Source organism: Grammomys surdaster, unplaced genomic scaffold (genome assembly GCF_004785775.1).
Source record: "Grammomys surdaster isolate TR1022 unplaced genomic scaffold, NIH_TR_1.0 325, whole genome shotgun sequence".
Lineage (NCBI taxonomy): Eukaryota > Metazoa > Chordata > Mammalia > Rodentia > Muridae > Grammomys > Grammomys surdaster.
This window is the reverse complement of record NW_021604744.1, coordinates 181,544-201,969: the sequence shown is the minus strand read 5'-3', so window position 1 is coordinate 201,969 and position 20,426 is coordinate 181,544. Positions and strand designations below refer to the sequence as shown.

General features: G+C 39.8%; 1 protein-coding gene across 1 annotated transcript in view; it reads left to right on the top strand.

The window, feature by feature from the left end:
* The window catches only part of Reln (reelin), a 416,018-nt gene that overhangs the window by 362,999 nt on the left and 32,593 nt on the right, over positions 1-20,426 (top strand). The window contains exons 46-50 of the mRNA XM_028778108.1: positions 1,639-1,807; positions 11,418-11,558; positions 12,720-12,897; positions 15,016-15,209; positions 18,307-18,563. Of these exons, the coding sequence (XP_028633941.1) occupies positions 1,639-1,807; positions 11,418-11,558; positions 12,720-12,897; positions 15,016-15,209; positions 18,307-18,563 (939 nt within the window). The remainder of the gene's footprint in view (positions 1-1,638; positions 1,808-11,417; positions 11,559-12,719; positions 12,898-15,015; positions 15,210-18,306; positions 18,564-20,426) is intronic.

Here is a 20,426-nt window from a genome sequence, read left to right as displayed (position 1 = left end):
AGAAGATTTGGAGAAGAGTCTCTGGTCATGAATCCCAAGCACCAAGAGTTTCTCAAGATTCCCAGGGGCATTCAGTGTCTGCCCAAGACCAAAAGCCATGACTTTAAGAAACACTTAAGAGGGTGGTGGAAACTGGGGCATTTACAAAGCATTCAGCAGCCAGAGAAAGGTTGGGTCTGGGAGGGGGGGTAGGTGCGGGGAGGAGAGGAGAAGAGAAGCTGTCGTCAGGAGATAATATATGAGAGAAGAATAAGTTTAAAAAATAAGAAAGAGCAGTAGAGATGGAGAGAGGCCAAATGTTTAGAGGAAGAAAAGGAAGAGAAATACTTAATTTTCTGCAGACCTACAGTCTTACTGCTCTCACGCAAACCCGAACCATAACTTCCAGCCATCTCTTCATGCTTCTTTGATTCCTCAGTGTATTCCTTTATATAATAGGGTAAAATGTATAAGAGAAAGAGCTTCATGGTTTCTAAGAAGTGTCTTTTATTACGAGAGTAAAATTGACACAATGGACCAGAAGTTTTATAAGATGGTCAAAACTTAAAAGACTGTGGCTAGAGAGATAGATGGCTTAGTGGTTAGAGCATTTGCTGTTCTTATAGAGGAGTGCAGTTTAATCCCCAATACCCACACTGAGTGGCTCACAACTGCCTGTACCTCTGGCCAGATACTGTCTATGGACACCCATCCAAACACACAGACACACAGACATACACACAAACACTCACAGGAATAAAAATTATTCTGTCTTAAAATTTTGAAAATACTGCGCCAAACTTTTAACTATTTAAAAAGAAATCATTACATTTATTATGGGTAAAAATGACATGACATTAAGAGGAGTCTTACTGAGGAGAGGGGCTTCATTAGGAGAAGGAGGGGCGAGGGGTGTGAGGGAGCAGACTGAAGCTCAGTGTGTGTGTTATAAATGATTGCTGCTCTTAACACTTGTGGCAGTATCTGAGACCATAATGACTTTGCTGTAATTGTTCTAAGAGGTTCTTATTATAATGGGTGATTCAGGGAAAGTAAATTAATCTCAATGGATCATAACTCCTTAAAAGGAGTTGTAGTTCAGTGTTATTTATAAAATTAGCAAAAATGGCCAGGCATTGTGGTGCATGTTAATCCCAGCACTTGGATCTCTCAAGGTCAGCCTGCTCTATATAGTGATTTCCAGAACAGTCTCTCTGTGAGAGACCCCATTTCCAGATAGATGGATGGATGGATGGATGGATGGATGGATGGATGGATGATGGATGGATGGATGGATGATGAATGGTTGGATGGTTGATAGATAGATGGATGGATGGATGGATGGATGGATGGATGGATGGATGGATGGTTGGATGGTTGGATGGTTGATAGATAGATGGATGGGTTGGTGGATGGATGAATGGATAGATGGATGAATCATGGATGCATGGATAGACAGACAGACAGAGAGATGGACAGATAACAATAATGTACAGAGGGAAAAACAAAACTGGTAAATAGTTCAAAGTCAGAAACATAAACATGGGGAAAAGTAAAACTATTTCATTACATTTAAAACCTATGTACACACAGTAAGTTACTGTGGCTCCTGGGTCTGCAGACATGTGCTTATATTGAGAATACTACTTCCTGTTTCAGCTATTGAACTGGAGTACTCAGTGGATCTTGGGCTTTCGTGGCACCCACTGGTGAGGGACTGCCTGCCTACTAATGCTGAGTGCAGTCGTTATCACCTACAGCGGATCCTGGTGTCAGATACTTTCAACAAATGGACCAGAATCACTCTGCCCCTCCCTTCCTACACCAGGTATTGCTGCTTCTGCACATATTACCCCAATGTGATCAGCTTTGCTGTGTCAGGTTCTAGTAGGACAAAGTTGGAATGAGATGCATGATACTTATTTTTGTATGAACTAAGGCTAACTTAATAGGGAAAGTGCAAGTCAATATTTATGGTGAAGTTCTGTTTTTCTCTAAACCTGGGATTTTCCTGATTTTTAATGCTAATAATTTTTTTTGAATAATGGCTTATACAAGAAAACACTGGCCAAAATGTAACAGCTTCTCCAGCCTAATTTAGAGGTGCCAAGAACCAGCCATTTAAACAAGACCATTGGATACAAAAATAGACTTAAATGGGATCTATTTTTCTGCCATTTAAATCGCTGTCAATATAGCAGTTAGTGGTTTCTTATAAACGGATATAGCAAGGAACTGTTTCCTAACATTAACGTCTACTTTTTAAATTTTATCTTGAATATTACTTTGGAATCTGTCACCTAGAGAATGCCCTCTGCAAGAAACATGTGTAAGTGTTTCACTCACTGCACCAACAGAAAATGCCTTGGCTTGAGAGAAGTACCTGGGGACTGGTAGTGAAGAAGCTGAGTCTGAATTATGTGTGCATTTACTCTCCTGTGTGAGGAATGTGCATAACTACCTTTTCCCAAGGGAATAATGTTCTATGATTCCTTTACAATCTAAAGCACAGGAAAGCTTTAAAATCATGATTGCCACTCCTATTCCTCCTGAGGAAACCTGATTGGCTGCTGCCATCCACAGACCAGAGCAACCAGTATAGAGTAAGAGACCAGTTATGGTTTGGGCTTCTTACTGTCCTGTTGCCTCCTGACAAATGAAGACTGAATAAATCCTTCTAGCAGACGACCATAAAACTCAAGTGTTCATCTAGGACATAACTTTTCTTGGGATTATCATAAATGGAGCAGTTTCAGCCTCTAGCAGCCTATGGCTGCTTTACAGTTGTTGGCTCAGAGGCAGGAGACTTTATTAACTGAGAGCAGAGCTGGCAAGCTTAAACGAGATACGTGAGATTTTGTTGCTCGTTAAATGTATTGTCGTACATGAATTATTAAGGTGGTCTTAATAAGTAACAGGGAAAAAACTCCATTAGGGCTGCCATCTTTTAAGTCTTTATGAGTTCTATGAATTATTACCTGACTACTTGGCAGCATTTTGCAAATAAGTGGCATTCTAAGATTTACTTCAGCTAGTCATTATACCCTTGAGACATCTACTGAAGAAAAGTAATTATTCCTCATATTTTAATCAATGTTTTAATTGTCTCTTGCACATACTCACAAGAATTTTGACCCTTTCAAATGATTCATGAAAGGCCTGTGATAAGCATCCATTTTCCCTTGTTACCGTATTGAAAATACAGTTTATTTAGTATATTATCCTCAGCGCTCATGTTGTGCAATGGTCTTTCAGGTGACTCTGCCTTACAACACACCCCTCTGAGTAATTCAGAAAGAAATGTATGTAAATGAGGCTCTCCTCCCTCTGTTCTCAGTCTGGTGATCTTTTAAATGTGTTTTTCCTTGTTTTAAGTTAAACTTTCAGTGGTAGAACACCTGTGCTTACTGTGCATGAGGCCCTTACTTTGATCCTCACACAGAAATGTTGGTTGGCAAACAAGCAGGCAGGCACACAGACAAGATGCTAATCTAACTGACTGCCTTAGAAGTTTGAGACTATGCTGAAGAGTCTATGTGGTCTCTGAATCCTAAATTTGTAGCTCTCTGCTGGAGTTGCTATTTCAGTTTTTAGGTGTTTTTCTGTAAACAAATATGGTATTGATAGCTTACAAATGCATGCTAAGTAGGTGTTAGAAGTGGCTTTGAGCACAAGATTATTGGAGCCTTTCCACTAGCCTATGATATGGCGGGGGAGCATCTACATCCTGTTGATAATAGGATTAAGTGGAATATGATTGCCAACCCGTGGCATGAAACATTTTATTAAGCTGAAATAGCCAATTGTAATCAGTACCAGTTGCTTACCCATTCAGTCATATATTTTTAAAAATATACTTTTAAGTAATTGTTTCCTAGGCTTTAGTATGTGCTGGGGTTAACCCTATCTCAAAGGTCTTTTAGTTCAGTAGAAGGCAGAGGTATTCCCCAGAGATCACTGGCACTCAAAACTAACATTACAATTTAGCTGTGGTGTGATGGAATACTGGAATATGATATACTAAGATTGGATATCTCAAGGAAAGATGACTTGGTCAGGAAGGCCAGAGAATGCTTTAGTGAGAAAGACTAACTTTGGTATGATCTAAAGGTGAACTGTGTAAAGAGTAAGAGCAGGGGTGTCTAGCCAAGGATTGTACACTGTGGTAGCAGGAAGTTGGTATGTGTGAGTTCAGAAACAGAAGGAAAGAAAGAAAGTGAGATGGGAAAGGGTATCAAACCATGAAGAGCAGGGTTATAGGAATCCTTACAAGTCTGTTAAAGTGTTCAGGAATGAGGTGTGGTTAGTGAGCATCAAATTCAGAGAAGCTTATTCTAATTGGACAGTCAATGAGAGAGGGTAAGAGTAAAGACTCTCAGAGAGAGTCAGACAGACAGACAGACAGACAGACAGACAGACAGACAGACGTAGACAGACAGAGACTGGTAGTGTGTTCTCAATGGACATAGAGAAAAATGAAGACTATTCAGCTGTAGACCCTGACGATGAAGAGGACATTGTACGTGGAGGGAAAGGGCAGTGTTGGAGATGAATCTGCTCTCTCTCAGATAGGCAACATCAAATGGATTGAGGTGTTTTTCCTGATAAGGAATCCTGAGACTAAACAAAGATATATTATACTCCACTCCAGGTACTACTGTGGTAAATCCTAAGAACTTGGCATAGTTTTTTTATCTTCATTCCTGGCCATATGCATTGGTTAAGTTAGTTCTTCCTGGAAACCCATCCATAAAATCAAAATGAGTGAAAAGCATTAGTTCAGCCTCACGAAAGTGAGCCCATAATAATGTTATAACACTGTCTTAACTTCCTTCTCTGCAAAGGATGTAACCTATTGAAGAAACTGTAAATGATTATAACTTAACATTTTGCTGGGGAACAGACTAGAAGTCCCACCAATATTGAAAACTCAGAGTTTGTACTGAAGATCAGAATCAGAGGGAGTTTTGTGTAGAGATGTGTGAATTCTTCTTTGAAGAATTCAATGGATAAAGAGAAGAACATTCTAAACCAGGGGATCTAAGTGAACCAGATAGAAACACATGGGCATGCGCCTCAGAGTTATTGTTTAAAGCAGTAAAGTGTGAAAGGAGGTCATTAGTGGACTCAGGTTTACTCACAAAAAGCACTGAAGCAAGGCAAGAGAGCAAGGGTCATGAAAATGGAGGTGAGGGGATAACTTAGCTGGCAAAGGTCCCTGCTGGGCAATCATGAGTTTGAGCCTCAGAACCGGGGGAAAAGAAGCCAGGCATAATGACAGAATTGTAATCTTAGCACTGGGGCCTGAGACAAGCAGATTTGAATTTGTGAATTCACTGGGCAGTCACTCTAGCCTACTTAGCCAGTTCCAGGCCAATGAGAGACCCTGTCTCAAAAAAGCAGACTTGAGGACTCCTAAGGAATGGTACCAAAAGTTGTTCTCTGGCCTTTGCCCACACATACACACACACATGCACTAACTTCTCCATTGCATGTAAAAAGAAGACTCCCAGGTTTGCAGATGGAAATCTGTTCATAATACTATAGCTGTCTCTGCTCTCCAAAAGAGAATAGCTGAGTGGAAATGACTCAGAGGAGGCAGGAAAATGGAGAGTCAGAATAACACACTGTCACATGTTAATGTGATTGCACATGAGATGTGACTGCCATGCAAGAAAAGATCAGTGACATTGGCCACAGACAAGAAAAAAAGTCTCAAAATTTTTTCAGATTTTTTGTCAGTTTTTAGTGTCTTCAAAAGAATAGTTTTCAAAGCTACCAGAAATAATGTATCTGGCCTGAGAGGCCGATGAGAGCCAGATAACTGATAGAGACTTAACCAGTGTGTTAGTGATGTGCTTTCATCGCTTGCCTATGAGACATGGTCCTAGCAAAATGGAATAGAATGGAATGAGTTATTGAAAAGGACTAAAGGAAAGACTGGATGATGTCAAAATCAATTCCATACCCCCAATCCAAATCTGCCTTCCTATGTATTACCAACCAGACTTAAAAATAGGAGGTTAGTTCAAATGGCATAGGTTCTCGAAGTGTCAGCTGAGAACCCGGGAGAACTGGAAGGGCAGGTAACTCAAATCCACTGAGAAAGGACAGAAGGGAGTGGCCACAGTACGGCTAAGGGGAGACTTGGCTATTTTAAGTTAAGGTGAAATGATCCACTACCGCAGGCCCAGTGACCCAGCTGCTGCCATCTTCCTTAAAGATTAACTACAACACACATGCTGTAAGCCAGGTACTTTAGCCACAGAAGGGAAAAATCTGTGGGAAGTTAAAGGAGAAACTAGAAGCAGGGCTGGGGGGGAGAAGGGGTGGTGGTAAAGCAAAAGCAAAAGCAAAATAAAGTTAAAGGGAAGGCAACTTTTCAGTGAGATCCCCACATACACCTGAGAGTAAAGAAAGCAGAACCAAGCCAGCAAGCATAACATTTACTGTGATCTTCAAATATCTAGGAGAGCCAGGAGTTCATTTTGTTAAAGAGAGATTCTTTATCTCTGTCTATTGTTATTCCAATACAACAGGATGTTTATAAAGGCTTCATTGTTCAAACATTCATGACTGAACAGTCTATGTAAAATGTTAAAACTAGCAGGAGAAATCCTGGACTAATATCTCAGGCTGTCTTCTCCTGTGTTGTTTAATACTTTGAGCGTCACTAACTATGGTTTGTTGGCATTTTGGGTTCATAAAACATAGTAATTTTGTATAGTACCACTGAATCCCACACACTGAATATGTTGTTATATTGGCACTCGTGTTAAACAGGTTAAAACCATGTCTATGTGTTCTGCAGTAGAGATTCAGCTTCCTCTGAGCCGTATGTACTACCAACTTCTTACCAAGTTTATATCAGAGAATTTGATGTTTGACTCGTCTTGTACATATATGTGAGTTATTGAAATTGCTTTCACAGCTAAATATAAGTCGTCCTTCACTGAAAAGATAAGTTGAAAGCTAAAGGAAATCTCTTATATTCAGTCCAGCCTATTGAGTAATATTCCAGTGAGGTGGAATATTACAGTTTTTATTATTGTTTTCTGTGATATTCAGCACAATTTTTTAAAGTTACTTTGCTTAGAGATGAGAGCTACTCTTTTTTATTTTAAATTCTGAAATTAAAAATTCCCTGTGCTTTTAAAGGATTTTTGTTGCCTTATATTTTTATTTATTTAAAAAGCAAATATACTAAGTTAAAGAGACCCCCATGTACTCAGTCACTGCAACCAATGCTGATTCGTAAGTAACTCCACTTACTCTAACCCCATGCTGTTTTGATGTAAATTCAAAACATCATAGCATTTCCACTAAAAATATTTCAGTGCACGTTACTAGACAGGAAGAGCATTTTGGACAGCTGTGATATAATTATCACAGCTAAAGATGGCAATTTCTTGTTCATAACTTCTTCAATATTCACCACTCAGAGTTCCTGGTCTCATAAAGTGTCATAAAGTTTTTGCAACTCAGGATACAAATCAGGATAATTTAAGCCTCCCAGACCTCCTTTAAGCTCTCTTATCTCTTCTCACTGAGTGTCATGGCATACTATTGTCTTTTGTTGAGGCAGGTCATGGGCCCCTCCCTCTCCCTGCTGATGACAGAAAGATTTGGAGGCTTCTGGGATATACTGAATGTACCACTTCCTGTCTCCACACACATATACTCTTCAGCACCAACAGAAGTACTCCAAAGTCTTAATGTCAAGGACCCTGTGCTTGGCAGTGCTTCCAGTATTTCAGCTGTTTGTTTCAGTTTTCGTCTTCCCTGAAAACCACCATCACCACATTCCTATCTTTGCTGATGGGGTGTCAGAAACATCTGTATACACAGCAGCAGACCAAACCCCAACAGATCTCTCTTCCTCCTCTTAGTAGACAGGGCTGGACAAAGAGGTTATCTGCTTTCCCTATGTCACTCACTCAGGGGCCTGTACCAAGATATAGTGAAGGTCACTGTTTGTCTCCTCTCCAGAGAAAAGAAAAGCTTAGAGGAGTGACTCATGGAAATGCTCCTTTTGCTAGCTGATATTTTTTTTAATAAAGTAATCCTGGAGGCTGGATAAACACTGTATATCCGGTGTGTGTGTGTGTGTGTGTGTGTGTGTGTGTGTGTGTGTGTGTGTGTAATATATATGTAAAACACACATTTATAACTACATAGTTACTTAAATATATACCAATACCTAGTATAAGTCAAGTGATTCTTGCCTTATCACGCTGGTTTGTTAGTGAATCAGTGTATGACTAAGGCACTGGGCCTCGTCATCTTCATCAGCAGATTAAGAGTTAACTTGAGTATTTAGGTGTCTATTTGAGGGTAAATGTAATGTCAGGTAAGATCAGAAAGACTGAGATCCTTAGCTGTGGTTTCTTTCAAAGGAATTTGTCCCATCATGACAATGACAGTGAAGTCTTCCTGGGTAAATGGAGTCATTCTGCAGAATCTAAGAGTATGAAATGTTTACTAAAACCTATTAAAAGGTGTGGCCATGTCATGGGGAAGGTGCACAGTGTATTTGCAGTAACATATTAATGCTTAGCAATTGATATTACTAGAATGTACTTTTGAAGCACCTCCAATGTGTTGATGGAAAGGAAGTGGTATAAACTTAGAAAATAATCAAAAGGAGAGATTTCAAGGGTATGTGAAAATAAGAAATTTGCTCTGGGGCCCTTTTTCCTCCAACTTGGAGAAGCAGCAGCTGGTAGCAACCATCATTAGATGGGACCTTCAGGATAAGCAATGACACCTGCCAAGGGAGACGCCAAAGCGCTCGTAGGTCTTGGTAAACATGAACAATTAATTAATTTTCACAACACCCTTGTGAGTCAGGAAGCAGCATTTTCTGAGCTTTGCAGATGGGAAAGTGTCAGCATGTAGATCTAAGTGATTTGGCCCCTCTCACAGAGAGGCCAGGCAGGGCTGGAAATAAGTTGCTTCATTGGAAAGGCTTAGAGGTTGAATTGAACTTCTATATTCTGCCTCTGAATCGATATTGCACTTCTTCCCTTTAATAAAAGTGCTTCTTCTTCCTATAAAATAATAATGGATGATGTATTTGCCTATGAGTATGTGACTACCAGATATTGCTATTCCTTAGAATAGAAAACCATTGCATTTCAATAGGGGCTCAAAAATTGTCATATCTGACCTCCTTATTGTGTAGAAACATTCACTTGCTCACTGAGAACATAGAGCTCACTGGTGCCAGAGTACAAATTAGAGCCCTCGCTTATCTTTAGACTCATTGGCCAACTCCAGTGTCAGTTCAATCTTCACATGGACTCCTACTGATTCCTTTTCTGTGGAGCTCAAGAGAGAGCAATAGACTGAAAAGGGGACGGGTTGGAAGTCTCCACAAAAGCCGGCACCTCCAGCAATTCATCTGGCTCTTAAATCTCCTGTTCAGTCTTTCTGTTCAGAGGCTACCCAGACTGTGACTGAACAAAACCAGTCATCAAAAAGCCACCACCTGCTAGGCAGCCCGTGCTACCTCTCCAGCCTTTTCCAGAAGCCATCAAATTACTGTCCCTCCAACACTGACCCCAGTTCCCCCCTCAGCCACCTGCATGGTATCTTTTATTTGCTTTTTTTGGGAATGTTTATTGCTGTCAACTTAATATTCTTGCAGTAGATATTTATGAAATCCCCATTTATAAGCACTACAGACAGTGAAACAATTAACAGAAAGAATAATTAATAAAAGCAACTGCTTCAAAAATGGACACTTTATAAGGTGACATGGGCTTTAGTAGCCGTGTATGTGTGTGGTATTGGGGAACAGGGAAAGTTTATTACATGTTATTATCGATAAGCACGGAGGACACAAAATAATATTCCTTGCCTTTCAGGAAATTTATAATAAAATCAAAAGACAGAATAAATTATGTGCAGGCTGACTACATTCCTTTCGCAGTGGCCTGGAATATCAATCAGCTCCCTGTCTCTATAGAGCACCACTCAGAGTTGAGCCAAAAGAGATCTGCCCCACATGCTGCCTTATGACTTAACATGCCAGGAAGGAACTGTGTCACCCTGAAACATATGCACATGTGTGCTAAACTGTGTTAAACACCACATAAAAGCAGATTGCTGTGGGTCTGAATAATATGAAACAAATGCCATTTTTAAAAGGGTCAGAAAGAAAATGTCTCTTTGAGGACTGACGTTTCCTGTGAGTTCCTACAAGCAGAGAGAGTGCACTCCTCTTGAGGGGAAAACACTAGTACAGAAAGGTGGGAACAAATTCCATGTGCTCTGGAAACCTCAAGGATTGATGCTTAAGATGTCCAGAAGGGAGAAGAGGAGAGGCCCGCTCACACCAGGGGCCAAGGACAGGACTTGGTGCTTAAACTCAGTGCAATATGAAGTGAAAGATCTGAGCTGAGGAGACGCCTCTGCTGGTAGTGTGGGAGCTTGAGAGAAAGGACTGTGAGAAATCAGTTTATGCCAAGATGCTCAGGACACAAACAGGACTGGGCTGTTTTCCAGAATGAAAATCTTAGTTATAGGTTATTCTTTTTGGATTATTAATCAAATTTTAAGTACGTATCTTTGATTAGAAAATGTAAGACTGTTGCTGTGATTTCATCTTTTTTCCCCTTCCTGAAACACATATTCCCTGACCAAAATATTAGGTCTTTTAGTATAAAGTATGCATGGCTCAGTAACCACAGTTTACTTCTCTAAAAGTTTTGAATGGTTGCACAAGGCCCAGGTATTGTTTGCGTCTTACTGCCATCTAGTGGCTGTGAACACGTTTGATTGCTGAACAAGATGTTCTCCAAACTGTGAAGGAGAAGCATTGCTGCTTCTGAAATGGAGAACTTCTGGGTTTATATGTATTTATTTCATAAAATAAGCCTGGCTTTATTTCTTACCTCTCCTTCTGCATGTATAATTATTTCGGGTTCCATTGATCTCTCTGTTTTATGTTTATCCTGTCCCTAAGGTTCCATTAGAACTGTTCCTGGATGCTGAGTGAGGTGGATGCCTGTTTCACTGCACAAAAGTATCTTGCCCTAGAGAGCAGCGGAAGAGCATGAAACCCAGCCCACATTCTGTTCTAAGTTAGAGGCAGAAGGGTTACAGCTGCTCAAGGATGGGCATTCTTCTCCCAGTTTACATCCCTGATGTCTCCATACAATGGCTTCCATGCAAAACTCAGACTTCCATTGTTCCCCTAAGGCTTCTGGTTTTAAGATTAGTCTATGATGTAGTCCTTTTTTCAAGACCCAGCAAGATCCCGGGGGCAAAATGCTTGCTGAATCTATTTGTTTGGCTTAGTACTGTTAACTAGAGGTTTGTCTGGGCTGTTGTTATATATTTGAAAATAGGACTGGGAAAGTGTGCCTTTGTGTTGCCCTCTTCAAGCTTACTAGAATACATTTTCTTCATTGTAAATCTCTTCTTCTTCCAAGGTCTCAAGCCACTCGTTTCCGCTGGCATCAGCCAGCGCCTTTTGACAAGCAGCAGACCTGGGCAATAGATAACGTCTATATTGGGGATGGTTGCCTAGACATGTGCAGTGGCCATGGGAGATGCATTCAGGGAAGCTGCATGTAAGTTGGAATATTTCTTATGTCTAAATATTGCAGCTTATTTCATTGGGGGCTTTCTAGAACTGGTTTTGTCATCACTCCCCAAGTAACTAGCTTTTGCATTTTCCTGATTACAATACTGAGCTAACAGTGGAACTGATGGCCACTGTAACTACTTTACATCTGATTAGCACCTGAACAACAGCTACATTGTCAAGAGAAAGCTCAACTATAATTGACAGTATTCATCATTCTTCTGTTTCTGTGATACATTTGAGCCTTGAAAAGATGATAGAAAGCTTTCGGGAGTTCAATAGATTCTCACCAAAAATAATATATTAAGTCAGCGTAGAAGGGAGTGCATGCATTTGTTGAGATTTAGTTGATACTCTCATGCTGTTTGTATAATAAAGCATAAACATATCTGATCAGTTTATGAGGCATATTTCACAGAAAAACCCTCTATAGCATTCTTTATAGATCTTTAGCAACTTTGGAAGAATCTATGTTTTAAGCACTTGGATAGATATGTATGTATACACATACACACACGTACACACATGTGCACATAGCTGCACTACAGCCTTTTATGCTTCTTTTTCTAAAGTCATGCTGTTTGATTGAGTGTATAGACACTAATAGAAAAATGCATATTATCTTCTCCACTAATCTGTAGACATGGAAAATTTGGCCCTTGGTCAATGATTGTATCCCATATCCAGAGTGCCTCTGAAGAGCCCTGGGCAGCCTCCCTGAACAGAGAGTGGAGAACTCTGTTGAGGGATGGCAATGCTTATCCAAAACATGGCTGCTGTTGAGCACTCAGCCACTTGGTTCTTAAATTGCCGGAAGCTTCTGTGAAAGAGACCAAATCCATATCCTATTATCCTCGAGGAGTGTGGTTGGGCAGCTGCAATCCTATAGGTCATCCCTTGGTCACATGAGTCAGGACTTCAGTACATTGTTTAAACTTGTTTCTTTCCCTCAGCCTGAAACCACTAGACATTACTTTAGGAAAGCCCTGAGGAGGTTAATTCAACCTCTGGTGTTGTTAAAGAAACCTGGTGATCTTTAGCCAAGCTCTGCAACTCTGAAGAGCAGTAACCTTTCATGACCCCAGAATGTGGGAATACTTGGGCTTTCTCTGATGTTGACTCTGCCTTTCTCTTGTTCCACACCCAGCTGTGATGAGCAGTGGGGAGGCCTGTACTGTGAGGAGCCTGAGACCTCCCTTCCAACCCAGCTCAAAGACAACTTTAATCGTGCTCCCTCCAACCAGAACTGGCTGACTGTGAATGGTGGGAAGTTGAGTACCGTGTGCGGAGCTGTGGCTTCGGGCCTGGCTCTCCATTTCAGTGGGGTAAGAACTGGGCTAATGGTTTCTCTTTTCTCCAACCTCTAAGTTCCCCACAAGTCCCATGAGTCCCTTTTAAAGTTTAATCAGCCAATCAAGATGCAGTTATCCTTGATGCCTAGTCATGATCTGAACTTTCAACTTTACACAAATCAGGCCGCACTGAGCATTTACAGTATTTTCCTATCAAAAACTTGAGACTATTTAAAGACTCAGCTTGGGTCAGCACAGGGAATATTTAAGAACACATTTTAAAGGATTTACATATATTTCCATCCTGAGAAAGGAGACCTGTACAGTGTGTGTGTTGGGGATAAGGGGGTTTCCATCTTGATCAAACCATAATCGAAAGTTCTTGAGCTCACTACACATTTGGGATAAAAGAGTAAAAATCTGGGAAATGAACTTCAGTGTTTCTTGAATGTATTAACAACTTTTATAAATCATTCCAGGAAGAATAATTTATCAGTAATTACTGAACATTTGTATTTGGAGCATATTATTTTGTGTGTGGCAGAAGCAATGTGTGGCAGAAGCAATATTGGAATACTTTCCTTTGAAAAAGAATTGTAATCATTCTATTTTGCTGCTAAATTTTACATTTTTGAAAGCATACTATCTCTAGTATCATGATTAGATAGGCAAATTAATAAAAAAATAACCAATTTACACTCAACCCTTTTTTTTAACTGTACTCTATTGCAGAGTTTATATTGATGCCAAAGAAGTAGTCCTATATTATTTATATCCAATATTCTACCCAAGAGTAGCAAAGTATATATTATCATAATGACTATAATGACTGTTTTATAATTGACAACACTAAGAACACATATTCAAGATACTCTACCTCAAGTAGAAGTGGGAGTGGCTCAGATGTCCATATACGTTCAATTAACAAATACCTACTTATCAAGATTAATTGATAATTAATATAAATGACATAAGTTAGCTATGAATATTTAAATAAATGCCATTTGGGGGTGGGGAGAGATGCCTCAGTCAGCAAGTACCTGTATGCATAAAGACTTAGATCCCCAACATCCATGTAAAAATAAGGCCTATGTAACCCCAGTTCAGAGTGTAGGTGTGGGTTGGGGTAGAAATTAGAAACAGCCAGATCTCCAGAGCTCATTGACCAGAAAGTCTAGCCAATTTGTAAACTCCATGTTCAGTGAGAGACTCTGTTCAAAAATAAGGTGAGGTATGATAAAGAAAAATACCCAACATTAACCTCTGACCTCTACTTGCATGTGAACACATGTGAACATGCACAGGTGTGAAAACATAAACTCATGCCCCCATGTGTACTTACACAAAACAACCACACTCATTTAAATAAATAAATAAATTTTTAAAACATTTTAAAGGGCATTGTAACTCTCATAATTAAATCATATAAGTATTTCAGTTGTGGTTATCTTTAATATTTTATTCAAAATAGTTATGTCTGAGGGCTAGAGAGATGGCTCAGGGGTTGAGAGCATTTGCTGTGCTTCCAGTGGACCTGAGTTTGATTCTCAGCATTCACATGGTGGCTCACAACTGTCAGTAACAACAGCTCCAACACTTATACACACAGATGTAAATAAAATAAAATAGTTATGTCAAAATATTACTTCATTAATAACTGGTGCTTTTTAGCAAATACTAATAGTTGAAAATACATTAATAAAAACTTTGCACACTTTAATTCCTACTTTTACTTTGATATATATACATATATATATACACATATATATGTATATATATGTGTATATATATATATATCACACACACACATATATATGTGTATATATATATATATACATATATACATATATATATAAATGGAACCTCCTTAGAATATATGACATAATGTAAGTATATGAGACTTATAGTAATAAGTCTCAAACACTGAGAATTGGAAGTTCAGCAAACATGAGGTGAGCATCATGCTAGAAGCTAATGTAAGAGATAATAGAACAATCAGAGAGATAATATAAGAGAGATAGTAACAATACCATGAACCTTGAATTACAAAAACAATATTTAAAAGAAAGTAAGAGAAAAGCTGTAATCTGCAGGGTCTGAAATCAAGATTGCTTCCTGATGCTCCTTTCCTATTCTGCTTCTTTTCCTTAGGGCTGTAGCCGATTGTTAGTTACTGTGGATCTGAACCTGACTAATGCTGAGTTTATCCAGTTTTACTTCATGTATGGATGCCTCATTACACCGAGCAACCGTAACCAGGGAGTCCTGTTGGAGTACTCTGTCAATGGAGGCATCACCTGGAACTTGCTGATGGAGATTTTCTATGACCAGTACAGTAAACCTGGGTTTGTATCTGTTCTGGCTCCAATAACTAGGATGTTGAGAAAAAGTGCTTAGTAAGGCTACTATTAACCAGTCAAAATGCTTAGTAAGGATACTAGTAACCAGTCTTCAGGGACTGAGGTAGGGGACTACAGCTTACTCATCAGTAAAGAACAACTCTGAGACAGAAAAAAACGGAGAGCTTTCTAAGCTACACAATCACTAAGCAGAGTTTATTTTAAGAACTTTCACATTCCAGAGTAAGATTAGTTGCTAGATCATAATGCCAACAGTAAATAAGCTTAGTGCAAAAAAGAGAGAGAGAAAAAAAAGACCATGGAGGCTGAGTATATGATAATTTCAAAACTATTTGGAGAAACACAAACATTTGTTTATAAAGTATCTGCTCAGTATACACAAGAAAACAGTAAGATAGAGAATATCCTTAAGATGCCTAGGACACATTAAATCATTTTAAAACCCTAAACAGCCATCATTTATGAATCTTTAAATCTTTTAGAAAAGCAGTTTTAGAAAATCAGTATAGCCATTTAGCAAAGTCAGAAGGGGCCAGATGAGGTGGTGCCCTCTGAGTTCTCAGTAACTCTGAGACTGAGGTTGAAGGATCATGGGAGAGCATATATTGGACAACATAGTGAGACCCCCCCCCATCTCAACAACAGAAGGAAAAAGGAAAGGGAAATGAAATAAAACAAGAATATTGAATCAGGAGTTACCCTCCTCCCCTCAAGGCTCAGCAATCTGTGGAGAAGATGGGGCAGAGGATTGTAAGACGCAGAGGTAGGGTAAGTTCCCTTGAACTCTGTGTTTTCCAGACATGACAGGGCAAAGGCACATATGAACTCATGGAGACAAAGACAGCATGCAGGAGACTTGTGCAAGCTAAGCCAGACAAAATTCCAGCATAGAGGAGGGGGGTAGGGTGGGCATGAAATCCCACCTGATACACAAGGAGCTGTTGGTATTTGATTACTTCTGGGAGAGGGAACAACAGTTTTCTTTAGTGGAGTGGAATTTGGTGCATCACAAATATTCCATGACAGACCCTGTGACTAGTAGTCAGCCAACACAAACTATTGCATGTATCCCTTTAATAGGGAAAGAGAACAGAATGTGGAGTTGGGTCAGAAGAGAGGTGGGGAAGGATCTGGGAAGAGTTGGAGGAATGAGAATGAATATGATCAAAATATATCATGTGACTTCTCAAAGAGTAAATTTGTATAAAAAAAGTGGGGGGGGGATTGGGGAGAGATATAAACTATTTGAAGTCATTCTATCTCAAGGGAATGAGACAAAGAGAGATCCAGTAAGACACCCAACACCCTCCTCTGGTCTCTACATGTACACCCACACATGCGCCCCACAAAACTCACACAACAGTAATAAGTTTAAAAGGAATTGGGCAGATGAGCTCTAACATCAAGAGACATGAAGAAATAAATCTTGGAGAGGCCTGTGTCAAAGCTGCTGCTCTCTAAGTACCCAGTAACAACATATTTGTTGTTACCTTTTCTTTCCTTAATGTGAACACTAATGTCCTTCCTGGACCAAAGAATGCGCAAAGTGACTGAAGTGTCCAAAGCCCATTTACATGTATCCTTGTTGGTTGCTATCCAGAATACAACCTACTGTGCTGGGCAGGTATAACTTAAAAAAAGACACAAAATAACAGCAAGGCCAAGCAGATGGCTCTGTGGCAGAGTACTGTCTAGCATGTACAAGGCTATCAACATCGAAAAGAAAAACATCACCAAGGAAATGCTGTGTTAACAAAAGGAAAATACCTACACCTCTTTAATATGGAAGGCAAAGATTAAAGCAACTGTTATTACAGCCCTTAGCTTTAGGATCCATCCCAAGATTAACGTGGACAGGAACTTTAGCAATAAGAGGCTGCTCTTGAAATACAGCTGAAACAACAGAGAAAAGGATGATGCAGAGACACAGGGAGAAAACTAAGGAAATTGTTTCCCTGAGTTCAGTGAGCTCTGAATATAATCAAATGTGTGGTTATATTGCTGGCTTGCAATGCATATTTTTTAATTGCAATTGTAAATGTAAGCCTCATTTCTACATGATGAATTTGTATTGGAGCATTAAGTTATCTGTCCTTGGTGACTAAGTCAGAAGACGTGCTGAGGTTGTTAGCAATTCTCTGTCAGTATTTCTTCCAATGAAGCCCATTAACAAAGCCTTGTCTGTACCACAGTCAACTGAGACCTGCTTACTTTCAGGCTGAGGCTCAAACATCCTCCCACAAGCTAGTGTCCATATTCCCAGCCTGTTGCTTTGAACTTAGCAGATTAAAGTAAAAAGCAAAGTGCCAAGGAGGAAAGAAAGAAGGTTGAAAACAACCCTTATGTAGCAGGAAAAATAAGGCCAAGATTGGCTTGTATCTCTCAGAGTACGTACAATATGGACTCACAGTTACCTACCCAGGGTCGCAGATGTCTAAGGTCCACAGGTGGCTCAGATGGATAGCTAGCTATGGTGTGCTTACATTGTTTACATTCTGTTTCTCTAATGACTTGTAAAAGGAAGCTAGTTAACAAGGGTCCACACCCAGGAGTTGATGTGTTAAGAGGAAGAGTAGAGAAATGGAAGTGTATCTGGGAGGAGCTGAGGATGAGTATGATCAAGATACATTGTATGAAATATATTCAATGGGATAAACTCAAATGTAATAAAGCTATTTTTTAGTTTGTTTGGGAGCTAGAGAGCTGACTTAGTTGGTAAAGTGCTTGCCTTGCAGGAATATTAGGAACGAAATTAGATTGCTGGTGGTCATCTAAAAGCTAGTTCTAGTGGTGTCCACCTGTAACCTCAACACTAGGAAGGTAGACAGGATCCCTGGAGCTCTCTAGCCTACCAATCAGTGAGCTCCAGGCAGTGATAGACCCTGTATCAAAAAGTAAAGTGGAGAGCACTCAACATTGACCTCTGACCTCCACTTGTTAACATACATATTTGCATGTACAGCTGGAGAGAGTGGGGGAGAGTTTTAAATAGGATATATAGTTGCTTACTGCTGTTTCACATCTTCTCTTCATATGAAATATTTAACAAATATTTTCCTCACCCCCACTATTTTCCATTTAGATTCGTGAATATCCTTCTCCCTCCTGATGCTAAAGAGATTGCCACTCGATTCCGTTGGTGGCAGCCACGACATGACGGCCTTGACCAGAATGACTGGGCCATTGATAATGTCCTCATCTCGGGCTCTGCTGACCAGAGGACAGTCATGCTGGATACATTCAGCAGCGCCCCAGTACCACAGCATGAGCGCTCTCCTGCAGATGCTGGCCCTGTTGGGAGAATTGCTTTTGATATGTTCATGGAGGACAAAACGTCAGGTGCTTTGCTCACGAACACTGGACAAAAGTACAATGAAATGCAGTTGAGGGGGGAAGCTTATCACAAGTGAAACTGGGTCCTTTCCAGGTGTTTGGATAATGCAGAAACAAAGAGGACATCGTTCGTTTGTCCTGTCAGCCTTCCTATTAGACACTGATCTCTTTACTGTCATTATAGAACAATGGGAGGGACATTTTTGTTTCTGTTTCCTATTTTCTACTTTGGAGGAAAAGAACCAACATTTCCTGGCCTATTGTTGCTCCTGATGGTGTTTGGGTCATGGTCTCTCTCTGTGGTTCAGGCTATCCTAGAATTCACCATGAAGCTTAGGCTGCCCTCAAACTCACAGTGATCCTCCTGCCTCATCCTTCTAGTTCCTTTTTCAGCATCAAAAGGCAGAATGCCGTGTTTTCTGCAAGTCAGGCACATTCACAGTGGCATTTCGTGTTTCAGATCTTGTCTCAGGGTCTGCTTGCTATAGATCTCCCTTCTTATCCTTTGTCCTCAGCAAGGATAGGTCAGTGACCATGGCAACTGTGGGAGCTGAACCAATTCTCATCAGAATGCTTTTTGTTTTATAGCATTAAAATAGGTTTAAGGCAGTATCTTATATTAAGGCTGTGGCTTTGCGGTCTCACATATATTGGTTGTACTTGGTAAAACAGTGTGGTCAGATACATGCTGGTGATGTTTAAATATCTGTCACCTCCTCACACTGTACATCTACCCAGCAGTGACAACAGCCATCCAGAAAGTAATACGCTGTGTCTCATCCTGCTTAGCGCTGATGTCTAGCCCTCCCCCCCTCCAAAAAATAGCATGTGGCCAATTTTACAATAATAAAAACTTTCCAGAGAAATGGTACACCTAGGGAAAAATGTAAGGAATTTTAGTAACTTAAAATACTGAATTAATAATGTTTTACTCTAAAAGCAAGAAATTATGTTCAGGCTATGAAATTGAGAAAAATACAGAAAATCATGAGGATTAAAAATTAGAAATCACCCAGGGGATAACCAGTATCACTATTTATAAAATAATTTCAGTGTTTTATATGCCTAAATATTCAAGTATAAAGAACACTAGTGTGGTAAACTTAGCATTTTACATATAATCAGTTTCTTTTTTGCTGATGTTTTGTGTTGTTGACACAGTCTTATGTAGCCCAGGTTATTCAAGCTTGCCAAGTAGGCAAGGTTACCCTTTACTCCAAAGTACTGAGATTACAGTATATACCACATGCCTATCTTAATCTGTGCTTCTTAAGTAATCTCTTTATATTATTCCTTAATTTTTGCCAGGTTAAATTCAACTTAGCACGTTAGGATTCTAATGTAATCTTTGTGCCTAACTATACAATGCAAAGCTTAGTTTTTCTCAAATACTGTCTAGGCCTCCAAAATTATTTGTTCATCCATTTAGACTGGTTTTCAGAATCCAGCGAAGAAGAAAACAGGGAATCACTTGAAATAGTTCTGCTATGTATGTTGAAACAATTCTAATGATCTTATGATAACACAGTACCTATAGTTAATGATATAATATTGGGCTGGACATAGTGGCTTCTACTTGTAATCTCTACCCTCAGGAGGCAGAGACAAGAGGATAGCCATGTGTTTGAGGCCATGCTGGGCTATATCATTCATTTCAAACAAACTGGGCTATAGAATGAAACCTTGTCCCTAAAAAAAAAAAAAAGATAGATAGGTGATGAATGATGGGTGGATGATAGATGAATGGATGATGGATGGATAGATAAATGGATGGATGGTTGATGAATGGATGGGTGGATGAGTGGTCGATGGATGAATGGAGGATGGATGGATGATGGATGGATGAGTGGGTTGGTGGATGGATGGATG